Source organism: Trachypithecus francoisi, unplaced genomic scaffold, assembly GCF_009764315.1.
Source record: "Trachypithecus francoisi isolate TF-2019V2 unplaced genomic scaffold, Tfra_2.0 Lachesis_group18, whole genome shotgun sequence".
Classification (NCBI taxonomy): domain Eukaryota; kingdom Metazoa; phylum Chordata; class Mammalia; order Primates; family Cercopithecidae; genus Trachypithecus; species Trachypithecus francoisi.
This window is the reverse complement of record NW_022681463.1, coordinates 46,207,557-46,223,610: the sequence shown is the minus strand read 5'-3', so window position 1 is coordinate 46,223,610 and position 16,054 is coordinate 46,207,557. Positions and strand designations below refer to the sequence as shown.

Sequence of the window (16,054 nt, the reverse complement as noted above, 5' to 3'; positions counted from 1 at the left end):
GTGCAATGACAGGGTTGTTTTGCTTGTTTTTATTTGCTTGTTTTCCCACATACTATCAGCAAATCATATCAGCTCTACCAAATTTTAAATGAAAGATATTAACAAATACTGAAAATGGAAGTAAAATAGTGTTTTCAAAGAAAGGTATTATTTAAAAACATTTAGGAAATTGGTGCTTCAGTTGCTTAAATTATAAGATAAAGTTGAATATTGTGAGGCATAGCTAAGATTTGCATGGAAAATTCTGGAAAATGTTACTAATTGAATAGTGTAATATTTTTATGATTCGTCTTTAGATAAATGTGATAAAGTAAAATTAAACTTAAAATTATGAAATTATGAATGTGCAAGTCTGAGGATGACATTTTAAATAGTGCTAAGAAGCATCAATCACAATTCTCCATTTGGGTATCATCTATATAACTTCCTCAGGCTACTTACGATTTGATATACAACAATATTAATTGTAAGAAAAAATATATATGATGGCAGTTGTTACTAGGTCAATGGAAAGTCGTGCTTTTCACTCAATGTGGCAATGACATAAGTAATTATGAGTAGCACTGCCTTTCATATTAAGCAGACAGAATGCCGAATAACTCTAGATCTAGTAGAAAAGATGTCAAAATGCCCATGGAAAAATTAGCCCATTATTTTACATCTTATAATAATTTTGTTGACATGTAGCTAAGGTGCCATTTCTGTATCTGACAATATGATGTTGACTACCTACGTATCTCAGAATATTGCTGTAAGGATCAATTAAGATAAAACATGACAAAATCATGGATATAATACACAATAAAAATCCATCTCAAATACACAAGGTAGCAAAATTATAAGCTAGTTTTTTAAAAAATGTACCATTATACATGTATACTAAATCATACATATGAATTAAAAACACATTATAATGCTGAAACATATAATAAATTGGACTCAAAATTAATAAATGATTGATAAGCAAAGTGAATATATGCTCCCAGTTCTCAGATGTTATTTTTATTCTTATGAAGGATTGTGCAAAGGATTTGAACTTATAAAATCACATATTCTGCATAATCATCATAACTGAGTGTTTGCTACATGCTAAACTTTACATTAAACTAGCTTAATTTTACAAGTTTACTCCTTAAAGTAATCCTCTCACTTAAAGACTATTATTTTCCCTTTCTTACATTTAAGAAATCTTAAGACTTCAGAAAGTTAAGTAATTTGACCAAGATCCGTAACTGTAAAATGGGGAAGCCCAAGAGATATTTCAAGTACTTAATGAGAAGCAAGAAACAGGTGCATGAGAATTAGAATAAATGTCCAAGAATCAGAATGAACTTTGGGCTGCCCACATCACACTGAGTGGTAGTTGCATATCAATTCAAGGGAAGGTCAAAATAGGTCCTGGATATCTAGTGTTAAATTCTACACACCACACTTACAAATACAAAGGAATAAAGTGTCTAAGTGTTTTCAAAGTACAGGTGGAAAAATCCTAAGAAAATATAGTGAACCTTATGATTAAAGTAGGAAAATACATAGCAGGTACTCTGAACATTTGGAAAAGTGGTGATTGAATTCAATTAAATGATTCAATTCCCAGCTTTTAACAAAGTAAAGGAAAATGAAAACAATTATAAGACTGAGAGCAACAGAAAAATAAAATCCAAACAGATTGTTTAAGAAAGTAAAGTTTAATTAGATCCCATTTGTCAATTTTTGCTTTTGCTGCCGTGGCAAATCAAAACCACAATGAGATACCATCTCACACCAGTTAGAATGGCAATCATTAAGAAGTCAGGAAACAACAGGTGTTGGAGAGGATGTGGAGAAATAGGAACACTTTTACACTGTTGGTGGGATTGTAAACTAGTTCAACCATTATGGAAAACAGTATGGCGATTCCTCAAGGATCTAGAACTAAATGTACCATATGACCCAGCCATCCCACTACTGAGTATATACCCAAAGGATTATAAATTACTCTACTACAAAGACACATGCACACGTATGTTTTTTGCGGCACTATTCACAATAGCAAAGACTTGGAATCAAGCCAAATGTCCATCTGTGACAGACTGGATTAAGAAAATGTGGCACATATACACCATGGAATACTATGCAGCCATAAAAAAGGATGAGTTTGCGTCCTTTGTAGGGACATGGATGCAGCTGGAAACCATCATTCTTAGCAAACTATCACAAGAAGAGAAAACCAAACACCGCATGTTCTCACTCATAGGTGGGAACTGAACAATGAGATCACTTGGACTCGGGAAGGGGAATATCACACACTGGGGCCTATCATGGGGAGGGGGGAGGAGGGAGGGATTGCATTGGGGAGTTATACATGATATAAACGTTATGCACATGTACCCTAGAACTTAAAGTATAATTAAAAAAAATAATAATAAAGAAAGTAAAGTTGCCGGGCGGGGTGGCTCAAGCCTGTAATCCCAGCACTTTGGGAGGCCGAGACGGGCGGATCACGAGGTCAGGAGATCGAGACCATCCTGGCTAATACGGTGAAACCCCGTCTCTACTACAAATTACAGAAAAACTAGCCGGGCGACGAGGCGGGCGCCTGTAGTCCCAGCTACTCGGGAGGCTGAGACAGGAGAATGGCGTGAACCCGGGAGGCGGAGCTTGCAGTGAGCTGAGAGCCGGCCACTGCACTCCAGCCTGGGCGGCAGAGCAAGACTCCGTCTCAAAAAAAAAAAAAAAAAAAGAAAGTAAAGTTGATTATGGGACCCGAAAGATTTTTCTTACTTCAAAACCCAGAAAATAACTGTGACTTACACTGTGATAGATACATAACCCTTACTCCTAAATATTAAAAGTCACGTAGCTATTTCTTTTGCAATCTCTCTATTAAGCCTCATGGCACAAAGCCAAAACACTGTTCAATAACAACAATTAAAAGCTTCATAACAGTCACAAAATAGAAATTGTTTTTATTGTCTATTTTGGCACAATATTTTTTCCCAAATTAGTTTTATATGATACTACTCAATGTTTTACGCGCACACACACACACACACACACACACACACAATTTTAAACACATACACGCACAAATTAAACAAGGTTTCCTGCTAAAATGATGGAAAGGTAAGGATTTGATGGTGATATACAAATTATGTTATTGATTTTATTTTTGTTACTTTTTAAATTGAATATACAGGTTGTTTAAATATCCTCTGAAAATTGCTTAAATCTATACTTTTAAATAATGGTTAATAATAATACATAAAACTAGTCTTTGAAGGCTCAGTTTCGTAATTCGAGAATAGAATTTTACGTCTATTAAAAGCCTTAAGTTTAAAACTAATAATGTCCTAATGGGCTTGCATAATTCATGCCACTTGAATTAAACCAGTAATAAAAATGAAACAATAATTTACTTTTAATTACAATAAAAATTCTGAAAGGAGTTTAAATGGTAAAGTCCAGGTTGATATGCACTTTGTAATATTAAAGCAGGACATTAAACCTCTCAGCCCCTGTGTGTATATTTATGTCATTCTAATGTTTGGCAGTGAGCAGAAGCTATCTCAACATTTCTTAGCATGTACGAAGACTGTAATTAACTTCAGTGGCACACAACCTTTTTTCACAAGGAAGTGAACACTTCAATATGATTAAAGGTCTGCCATTTGGCAGTTTAATTTCATACCCCTCTTCTTAATACCACGACTAGATGGACAGCTTCCTTTATTTAAACCTTGTCCTTATCAGTTCTCTACAGAAACTGACATTTTGTTAGTAATCTTGCAATTCCATCTCTCATATTTGTTAGAACTCTATTTTCTTACACATCAATGAACACAGTATATTTTCAAGTATGTCAGGATAGTAGGGACTATGTAAGAGATAAACTAGGAGGAAATTTCTATCAATCTAAAAGCAACTGAAAAATATAGTGAAGCTCAGTGCATCCTTTTCAAATATATTATAGTTTTTCTTTACTTTTCAAAATGTGAACATCCATTTTTGGCTGTGATTGAAATCCTAATGTGTGTGCAAGTGGATTCAAAATCAATATCTGTTATTTTCAAAATTAGGTTCTATTCTTAAATGAGGAAACACTAGGAGATATATATATATATATATGTGCACACATATATATATCATATATCAAATATATATCAAATATATACTTTATATATATATCTCAAACAGTATGTTTATACCAAAATAAGATAACAAAAATTTGTACTTAGTGATAAATTTGAAGACCTTTAAAGGCAAGGAACATGTACAATTCAGCATATTATTTTTCAGACCCCATCATAAGGCATAGTATATAGTAGACATATAAATATAGTAAAACTTGAGAGTTGTTCAGTGTATTCACAGGACAAAGACCGTCAGGCAATAATATGCTTGAATTGTCAGGCACCATTGCTACCTAAAGGGAGCTAGCATTAGATGGGGAGAAACTATGAACCAAACCTGCACTGAACCACTATATAGCGATATGAGAGTCGGTTTAAGCTATTCAAACTATTTTGAGAGCAAGACAGCTATGAGTCACTTCAATTAACTCCTATCATAACTGATACTCTATAAAAGTACACAAATCTGATAGAGACAATACCAGTCGATTCATGTTCTGATGTTCCTATTCCAGTAACAGAGTCCACAACTTACTATTGATCATTTTAAGGTAATTTTTACCTCATTGATTGGGCAGCATTAAGAAATTTAGAGACTTTTTTTGTTTGTTTGTTTCAACTTTTTTTTTTTTGAATATATATTTGTCTACCCATATTAATTTAAAGTAGACCAACACGTTTGTGATCTATCTCAAGAAGATTTTATAAATGCTTATTTGAAATATGAAATATGTAATTCTCAAAAAAATTAGATTTTCTGCTTTGCACATGCTTAGCATAGAAAAGCGTTCCTCTGTAAAATGTATAATATTCAGGATGGAATATCTGAAGTTCTAGACATTGCTACCTCTCTAGGTGATTTGAACATAAGATATTGTAAGGCTTAATTATCTTTTCTTCTCTGACCTCATGCTTCTGAGGATGATTCATAGAATAACTACTGAATAACTTTAACTTCACTATGCCGAATCAAAGGCTTATTGAAGATTAAAAGAATAATATCTCAGTTTTCATTTCTATTCAACCTAATAGAAAAATGGAACTACAGAACATGAGATGCATTAGGCATAGGAAAATGCTCACAAAGCTGTTTTTTTTTTTTTTTTTAGATCCCTTTTCAATATGTTTTCTTTTTTTTTTATTATTATACTTTAAGTTCTAGGGTACATGTGCATGACGTTTATATCATGTATAACTCCCCAATGCAATCCCTCCCTCCTCCCCCCTCCCCATGATAGGCCCCAGTGTGTGATGTTCCCCTTCCCGAGTCCAAGTGATGTCATTGTTCAGTTCCCACCTATGAGTGAGAACATGTGGTGTTTGGTTTTCTCTTCTTGTGATAGTTTGCTAAGAATGATGGATTCCAGCTGCATCCATGTCCCTACAAAGGACGCAAACTCATCCTTTTTTATGGCTGCATAGTATTCCATGGTGTATATGTGCCACATTTTCTTAATCCAGTCTGTCACAGATGGACATTTGGGTTGATTCCAAGTCTTTGCTATTGTGAATAGTGCCGCAAAAAACATACGTGTGCATGTGTCTTTGTAGTAGAGTAATTTATAATCCTTTGGGTATATACCCAGTAGTCACAAAGCTGTTTTTAAGTCAATTTGACACATCAAAACTGAGAATGCCAAAAAGTGTGTAGTGATACATAGATTTTGCTACTTTTAAAAACAAAAGTAAAGAACTTTTGCATTATGCCCTGCTCCATATAATCCTGTGCATTGCCAAATTGGTTTAAAGGTTTATGACATTTTAAGTTGTATTCTACCAGTTTTTTATACAGATGGTTCCTGACCTATCAGGGTTTGATTTTCAATTTTTGGACATTATGATGGCATGAAAGTGATATGCATTCACCATATTCCTTGAATAACAAAGAAAGTAGCACATCCAGATAAATCCATTGCAGGCTAAGGAGCATGGATATATATATAGTTTACATGGTATCTTTTTCTAATACACACTGTGACTCTCTTCATGCCATAAGTGCTCAAATATTGTTAGCAGAATTATGATTTGATTTTGAAAAACTGATATACAATTTTATAAGTACTGATATGCAATCTGAATTCCAACTAAGTATTTCATTTACAATTTAAGATACCAATTATAAAACAGCACTACTTTAAAACACACACTGTTGCCAAAATGGACCTTTGCTCTTTACAAATGGCTAAGATCACAAACAGATTTTCTAGCAGAAAACAGTGAAGAAAACCCAATAGAAAGCCTTGAAAGAAAAAAATTTGAAATTTCTTATACTGCTAATTAAGAATTTAGAAAAATGACACGAAATTCATATTAAGTATATCATAATTTCTCTAACATCAGTGTAAATGTTCTTTCCATTTCTGAGCTGTTACAATGTGGGAAAAACTGACCTTATGGTGTCTTTTATTTTAGGTAAAGAAATTAACTTCACACCTTAAAAGTAGTCATCATTGTTTCACAACCTCATTATTATCCCAAATAGTTCCAAGAATTATTATTTTTTAAAATTCTTTTGACACAAACACCTTACTGGATTTTTACTCTATTGTACGTATTGCTAAGTATTAACCTTGTCATGAGTATACTTTTTTCTTTTAAGAAAACTTCTTTTGAACTGTTATCACCATTGCTGTCTCTCAATGATACCAAGGCCATTCTTACCAATTACCTAGTAATAATAATAATAATAATATTAAAAGTCTGCATGTTTGCTTTAGTTCTTACTGAATTTCTCTGAAGAACTTGATCTAATTGCTTCTCATCTAATTTTTCGGACTACGGGTAACATGTTGGATGAGTTAAATAGAGAGAGTGTTTCTCATATCTTACTACGTACAATTTTTTACTACATAAAATTCTATAAAAGATTATTTTTTCAATCAAACACTATTAAACTATAATCATTGAAGCTTATCTCAAACATTCATTCTAAGCCCGCTTTATTCATGTACTTTGTCCTTAATTTCTAAGTTAATAAGATAAATTACCTACATCTGGTTCCTTCAAATCTTACACATTTTTCAGAGTTCATAAAACGTTATATATTTAAATCATTTAAAAACACTCTGACCTATCTCTATTAAACACATTGCTTCTAGAGCTAATAATTAACTATCAATCATTGACATAGTTGATCTTCTTTAGTTTCACCAAAGCTTCTCAAACCTTAAGATTAAAAAATATATATATTCTTAAATGGCTGGAATTTTACATCTATTCCCTCTCATTCAATTTTTTCTGTTTTCTGGGATATATTCATTTTTATCTTTCCTTAAAGAAAAGTCTTAGATATTAGTTAGCTGTTGAGTTAGGAAGATAGTGCAGTTACCTCCCATGCTTCCCTTTCTGTGTAGCTGATCACTCGTTCTTTTCTATTGTTATAATTTGTTACGTTGCATATGACAAAAAGCAAGATATTTGTCTTATGCCATGCCTGCAATTTTTCCAATAACACCCCATAAATATTTTCCTCATCTAACACATTTCTGTAAACTCACAACTAAAAATTTAAGGTATTGGAACACAGGCCAAAGTGGCAGTGGCAGCTGAGAGGCATTTTTGTACCCTGTCTGCCCTCGACAAAGCAAGCCAAATCTGGGTCATTATATTCAGCAGGGAGCTTTGAAACACCTTCCAACTTTGTACAGCAGGATGCTGAGTGTCTTTTGACCTAGTTTTACGCACAGGAAATGCAAGACTGCCAGACCATAGAGCCTGGAAGTGTTAGGTTCTTAGATCTATGTCTTTTAGTTGCTGGAAGGATTCCTAAAATGTTAGCTTCATGATTCTTCCCTTTCCAGGAAACAATAATGTAATTATCCTTGCTACCTCTTGGCTCAGAGGTAACTATTCCTCCATATGACTGTTTCAGGTTGTATGCAAATTGAAATTGACCAAGATGGTCTTAATATTTGCCTCAATTTCACTAAACTTTGGACAGAATTATTCCTGACTTTAAGCTGACCCCTCTTTTTTCAGAGTGCACATTTTAAAAAACATGGAATTGTAATTTTTTCTCTAATCCTTTGAGATGTTAAGTCTTTTTAAAAACCTCTTGCTAGTTTTACAACCCAGTAATTTTTTTTTTTTCCCCAAAGGCCTGAACATCGTATCTTTGAAATGTAAACATCAAGGGAAATAGCTCCCCTATGCCTCAGTTTCTGGAGGAGAGTAGAAGCCTAACTTGGGTGAACAAATTGCTTCAAGTTGTAAAACTATCCTCTCACAAAGATGAGAAAGTTTACTTTTTCTTTAGTAAAACCAATTAACAAACACAGATGGGCCTGTGCTCGCTCTCCGACCTTGGCACTTAAAAATCCTCCCTTCCTTCATTTCAGTAAACTTCAGACTGAGTTTGGGTCTCTCTCCTAATGCAATATCCTTGAATAAAGTCTTCTTTACCTGTTTAACTTTGTCTAGTACGATTTTCTCCATCAAAATATTACTTTAAAACTGCTAAGACCAAAAAATGTCTAAATATTTCCCTCACATTGCTGCTTTGAGATTAAGCAGCCAGAGCACGTGGACTTTTTGGTTTTTTTTTTTTTTTTTTCAGTAAGCTTATTTACTGAGTGTTATCTTAGTATTAGCAAATCCTTCTCTAGTATAAGTGAAATCCTTAAAGAGGACAGAGTCCTCCTCGTTCCCAGGTGTTTGGGCTCTAGTGACTGATCTTCACAATGTCATCTCATTTTTCTGTTAGCAGAAATGCTATAAAAATAAAACTCCTTAAACTACATTCCTGCTGCTTTGATAACTAGGCCAGAACCTGCCTTTCTTCATCTCACACCAGTATTAACAATTTAGGTAAAATGAACCACATTCCATTTATAAGAAAGAATACATAAAACAAACCATCAATATATACTGTCTGCCTTGGTTTCTTTCACAAGATTTCATGTCCTCCTCTTCTGGCTAAATGTAAATAGTTATTAAAAAGTGTAAGCCCTGATAATGCTCTGTGTGTTTTATGCCTTCTAACTCTCTTAACATTTGGCATTATATCACATTTATGTCCTCATCTACATCTTCTGTTCATTTGGTCTGTGAGCTTCACGAGGGCAAATACATAGATTTTTTAGTTATTTTCTACATACACAATTAATACTTGCATACTGCATAACATTCAACAAATATTTGCTACAATGGCAAAATTATTTGAATGCACCAATAACACAATACAAAGATCAACAGAAGATGTCAACATAATAGATCAGAAAAAAGAAAACTTCAAAAATATCATTTGCACAACTCTAAGTATCTCTTGTCCATTTCAAATGATTTGTCAAGTCCACATTAACTATTCTGTGAAAGTTTTTACATTAAAGTAACACATTGCAGGGAGAAAGTTATTTGAACCCATCATTTCCAAAAGAAAAGACAATTAGAATCTCCTTTATTTCCTAAGCAAACATGGTCATAAACAAATTTTTGTTCAATAATTTGTATCCACCCTGTTTCTCTCCCAGGTTCTACTATTTACTTATTTATGTAAGCCAGTTTAAATCCTTTATGGAAGAATGAAATGTGTATGTATACATATACACATTTGTAATTTCACTGATAATAAAAAGTTAGTCTGATTTTTGATCTACTAAATAGTATTCAACTGAAAAGATACAGAATTTTTTTAAAAGCTTTAAATCCCGTACTTAAAGGAAATGAGCTAAAATTTAAAAGACATCAGTATGATGTTATAATTACTTTGCCATACCTGTATATGCAAATTGGACAAGGTCCCAGAGAGCATTGGGGTCTATGCCTTCCATTTTGATCTCCTCTTGCTTGGCTTCACAAACATCGCTTGTAAACATGGCCGCAAAATAGTCGGAGACTGAACTCAGAACAAGCCTGAAAGAGTCACAGGTTCTAATTTAGGTCGTGAATGTAAGGCAGAAAATCACTGTGTCAACCAGAATGCAACGCAGAGCGCAGAATCAATCTATTGATCAATCAGTTAGTGCATTTTATTTATTGCCTCATGAGTTGTACTTTACAAAACTGATTGAATAAATCTTCCCCTAACTTTTCGTAATAGAGCATTCTCATACATTTTCTTCTATCACTTTAAAGATGTTTTGTCTTTCACGTTTAGGGCTTCAGGCTTTTTAAATAATACATTACAGTTTTCTTTATGTAATGACCCACCTTCCACCATGCTAACTTTCCCCATTGAACTATCGTGAATTTGAACGCATAATGTATATTGATCTGCTGGTGAGATTTCTATTACGTTTTGTTTATTTGCCTTTTCTTGTGCCAGTAAAATAGTATTTTAAAAATATATATCTGTCTTTATAACCCATAAGGCAAATCCCTCTCTTTAATATTTTAAATTTAACTATTAGTAACATTTTATTATTTAATAAGTAGAATTTTAGGCTTTCAAGTCTTAAGTAATATTTTAAGTTTTAAAAATAATTCCTAAAGCATTTTGATTTAAAAATGCATTATCTTTTTTTAATTTTATTTGAGGAGATTTGGTATAATTTTCATATGAATTCATTCCATCTAAAAGTATAAAATATCTATCCCTATATTCAGGATACTTTGTTTCCTTTTCAATTTTAAAGTTTTCCTGAAAATTGCTATATAGATTCTTGGTTGATACTTATATCGCTACAATTTTGTTGGCTTTGTGTATACTATCTACTTTTTATTCCATTTTTGTTGGTTTGTTTTTCTGTTACAATTTATTGAAAAATTCATAGATTCATCCTTTATCTGGTACATCTGGTGAATTATTTTTGCTAGTTCTTTTGATTCTGCTATTTCTTTTTACATTTAGGGAGATAACTACATCATCTGCAAGTGATATTCTTTTGACTTATTCCTGTTCATTCTGTATAACTCCTCTTCTTTCTCTTTCCTTACAACCTCATCTACCACCTCCAGTGCTGTGTTAAACAATTCCTCTGTGACAGAGGCATTTTGTGTTTTTTTCTGTATTAACAGGAATGCATCTAAAATTTCTCTCTTCAGTATGATTCCTGCCAAATATATTTGGAATATAAGTTTTACTAAGTCAGAAAAACCTCTTTAATTTCTAGTTTTGCAAACAATTTTTATAATATTTGGGTATTAAAATTTATAATGTCTGAATGATACTTTTAAAATGAAAAAATATTATTATATTTTCAAGTATAATTACAAGATAAATAAATCTCTAATTTTATTTTCTTGTATTTTCCAGATTTTGAATCGAAGTTATAGTGGTCTCATAATATGAGCTGGGAGTTACAACTTTTTAATGTTGTGTAACAACTTTTAGAGTAAAGCAATTACTTTTTCTTTTAAGATCTTTCAGAAATTACCTGAAAAACTGTCTACATTTGGCTATTTTGAAGAAGACTTTCCTAATATCATTTCCATTATTTACTAAATCACAACGCTTATTCAAATGCTTTATTTCTTCATATATTCACTTTTGCATCTTAAATTTTCCAAAGTTTTTTGTCACTTTATTTAAATGCTAACATTAATTTATTTGTGTATAATTTCAACTTTTTTTAGAGACAGTATCTTATTCTGTTGTCTAGGATGTTGTTCTGTGGCATGATCATAGCTCATAGCAGCCTTGAACCCCAGAGCTCAAAGCAGTCTGCTTGCCTCAGCCTCTTGAGCTGGGACAACATGCACAAACCAGCACACCCAGCATGGGTTCTAAAATGTCTAATGTATATTGTTCACAAAATTACATTTGGTTTTAGTTGTACCAATTTATATTTGTTTTAAATTTGTTCTATTTGTTCTTTGGATGAATCTTTATACAGTAATTATTTCATATCATTCATTATGTTGACTACATGTTTTTCACATGTGTGTATGCACATACATGTGTGTTTAAAGTGGTTGCTCTATGGCAGGAACCAGAAATTTGTTTTCCATAAAGGACCAAATAGAAAATATTTTACATGTTGAGAATTATACACATAATCTCTGTTGCATATTTTCCTTTAAAAAAAAACTCAATCAATTGAAAATTCAAAAATGAGTTTTAGCTTATGGTCTACACAAAAACAAGTTGCACAGCAGATTCGGCCCCTGCTTGGATATTTGCTAAATTTGTCTAGAGATCACTTTAACCAATAACAGTCTACCTTCATGGATATTGTAAGAAATTTGCAACATAAAACACTCCCTCTGCTAGTCAAAAATCTAAAAAGAACATAACTGTGATAGCAAAAATATTTTTAAATTTACTGCCTTTTTCACCATTTTTGATGCGTTCCATTCATTTTCGAAGTCAACTTTAATCTGATATCAATATTGGAAGAAATATCTTTAGTTATTTCTTGTACTATAAGTCTGATGTCAAAAAATAAAAAAAAATACAGCTTTCATTTATTTGAAGATGATTTTATGTAGTTACATGTCTAGTACGTTTTAAAAGTTATTTACACATGTTATAGAATTCTAGGGTGAGGTTTTTTTTGAAATTAAAATATAGAATTTCATTATAAATTAGACACCACTGTTGGAGTTTTTTTTGGTCAATTTGTTTGCTTGTTTGTTTTAAAAATAAGGTCTTGCTTTGTCACCCAGGCTGGAGTCCAATGACACAATCATAGCTCATTGGCACCTCAAACTCCTGGGCCCAAGTAATTCTTCTGCCTCAGCCTCTCAAGCAGCTAGGACCACAAGCATTCACTACCATGCCTAGCTAGTTTTTGTATTTTTTGTAGACAGTGTCTTGCTATGTTGCCCAGGCTGGTCTGGAGCTCCTGGCCTCGAGTAATCGTCCTGACTCAGCCTACCAAAGCATTGGGATTACAGGTACGAGACACTACACCCAGACCACCTTATTTTTAATAGAAAGCTAGCTTTCATTCTTACAGTTGTTTTTCTGATGCAATATGCCCTTTATTTTTGTTTTCAACTTTTTTCTTTTGATCTTAGGGTTTTAGTTATTTAGCTATAAGTGGGACTTAATATTTACTCACCATGTGATTTTCTGTACTTCCTGGAGCAGTGGATGGATCTTTGAAATCAATTTTTGAAAATTATCTGCAAATAATTGCTCATATTTTCACCACATTAACTCTCTGACACATCTAGGACTCAAATTGCATATATGGTTCAACAACTGAGAATGCTACATAGACTATTCAATCTTAATTCACTTTACACTCAATTTTTGTTTTGCTCTCTGCTTTAATTTCTTTTTTGTTTTGTTTTGTTTTTTTTTTTTGTTTGTTTGTTTGTTTTTTTGCAATTAAAAAAAATGAAGGCTTAAAGCAACTCATTATCTAGCAATCCCATCAGCACCATTTTTTCCAACAGCATGTGCTCACTTCATGCATCTTTGTCACATTTTGGTCATTCTGGCAATATTCCAAATATTTTATTGTTATTATGTCTGTTACATTAATGTGTGACCAGTGATTTTTGATGTTACAATTGTTCTTGTGTGGGGATGTCATAAATCCATATCAGACAATAAACTCAATAAGTACTGTTCTGACTGCTTCACTAACTGGCCACCCCCTCATTACTCCCGTTCTCCATGGGTCTCCCTATTCCCCGAGACACAATATTAAAAAACTAGGCCAACTAGTAACCCTGCAATTCCCTATAAGTGTCCAAATGAATGGAAGTGTTGCATGTCTCTCACTTTAAATCAAAATCTGGAAATGATTAAGTTTAGTGAGGAAGACATGTAGAAAGTGGAACGAGAGCAAAAGCTAAACCTCTTGTGCCAAACACTTAGTCAAGTTGTGAATGCAAAGGAAAAATTCTTTAAGTGAATTAAAAGTGCTACTCTAGTGAACATGTGAATAATAAGGAAGCACAACAGACTTATTCCTGAAATGGAGAAAGTGAATGATCTGGATAGAAGATGAAACCTGCCACAACATTTCCTTGAGCCAAAGCCTAATCCAGAGCAAGGCCCTAACTTCTTCAATTTCATGAAGACTGAGAGAGGTGAAGAAATTGCAGAAGAAAAGTACAAAGTTGGCAGAAGTTAGTTTATGAAGTTTAAGGAAAGAAGTCTTCTCCATAACATAAAACTACAAAGTGAAACAGCAAGTGGGTTGGTGCAAAAGTTATTATGGTTTTTGCCATTATTTTTAATGTCAAAAACAGTAATTAATTTTGTCCCAACCTAATAGAAGCTGCAGCTTCTATGATCATTGATGAAAGTGGCTACACTAAACAACAAATTTTTCAATGTTGACCATATATTTAAAGAAGATATCATCTAGGATTTTCATAGAGAGAAGTCAATGGCTGGCTTCTAAGCTTCAAAGGACAGGCTAACTCTCTTTTTAAGGACTAATGCACCGGTGAGTTTAAATTGAAGCCAATGCTCATTACCATTCTGAAAATCCTAGGGCTCTTAAGAGTTACACTACATCTACTCAGTCAGTGTTTTAGAAATGGAACAATAAAGCCTGGACGAAAGCACATCTGTTTACAGAATGGCTTACTGAAGATTTTAAGCCCACAGTTGAGATTTACTGCTCATTGACACTGTGCCTCGTTGCTCAAGAGCTCTGATAGAGATGTACAAGGAGATAAATGTTGTCTTTAGACCTGCTAACATATCCACTGTGCAGCTCAATATGAAACAATTTTGACTTTCAAGTCATATTATTTTTAAAAAGTGTATTTCATTTCTTTTGTTTTTCCTTTTTATTTGTACAGATTTTTGCATACACATGCAATCTTGTTACATGCATAGATTGTGTAATGGTCAAGGCAGGGCTTTTAGGGTATCCATCTTTTAAACAATGTACATTATACCCATTAACCATATTTTCATATTCCTTCTCCTTCCCACCTCCTCACTCTTCTGGATCACCATTATCTATTATTCAACTCTCTATGTCCATGTAATCACAATTTTTAGCAACTAGTTATGAGTGAGGACATATGACATTTGTCTTTACGTGCCTGGCTTGTTTCAGTTAAGAAAATGACCTCTAAGTCCATCGATGTGACCATGAATGACATGATTTCATTTTTTTAATGGCTGAATAGTATTCCATATGTATCTATATCACATTTTATTTATCCACTCATCCACTGATGAACAGTTAGGTTGATTCCACATAGTTGATATTGTGAATAGAGGTTCAATGAATATACAAGCACATATTTTTTTGATACATTGATTTTGTTTCCTTTGGGTAGACACTCAGTAGTTGGATTGATGAATTGAATGGTAGTTTTATTTTTAGTTCTTTGAAAAATAAGTCTCTAGATGCTGTAAATAGTAATTTAGTTGAAGCATCTGGTAAAGTAAATTTAAAACTTTCTGGAAAATTTCACTGTCCTACATACAATTAAGTACATTCATAAGTCATAGGAGGAAGTAAAAATATGAACTAGTTTGGAAAAAGAGAAGATTCCAACCCTCAAGTATGACTTTGAAGGGTTTAACACATCAGTGGATGAAGTAACCTTACTAGAAGTAACCTCTAGCCAAAGAACTAGAATTAGAAGTGGAGTCTGAAGATGTAACTGAATTGCTGCAATGTCATGATCAAATTTGAATGGATGAAGAGTTGCTTCGAATGGATGAGCAAAGAAAGTGATTCTTGAGATGGTATCTACTCCTGGTGAAAATTCTGTGAAGATCATTGAAATGACAAGAAAGGATTTAGAATATTACACAAACTGGCAGGGCGTTGTGGCTCATGCCTGTAATCTAAACGTTTTGGGACGTGGCTGGTGGATCACTTGAGGCCAGGAGTTCAAGACCAGCCTGGTCAAGATGGCAAAATGCTGTCTCTACTAAAAATACAAAAATTAGATGGGCGTGGTGGCATGTGCCTGCAATCCCAGCTACTCAGGTGGCTGAAGCAGGAGAATCGCTTGAACTCGGGAAATGGAGATTGTAGTTAGCCAAGATCACACCACTGTGCCCCAGCCTAGGGCCACAAAGCAAAACGCTGAATCAAAAAAAAAAAAAAAAAAATGAATATTACACAAACTTA

The 16,054-nt window shown here is 33.3% G+C and overlaps 1 protein-coding gene across 2 annotated transcripts in view; it reads right to left on the bottom strand.

Moving 5' to 3' along the window:
• Positions 1-16,054, bottom strand: part of KLHL1 (kelch like family member 1) — a 456,085-nt gene that overhangs the window by 273,391 nt on the left and 166,640 nt on the right. For both annotated transcript variants that reach the window (XM_033177586.1, XM_033177587.1), the window contains one exon: positions 9,826-9,962. In XM_033177586.1, coding sequence (XP_033033477.1) covers positions 9,826-9,962 — 137 coding nt within the window. The remainder of the gene's footprint in view (positions 1-9,825; positions 9,963-16,054) is intronic.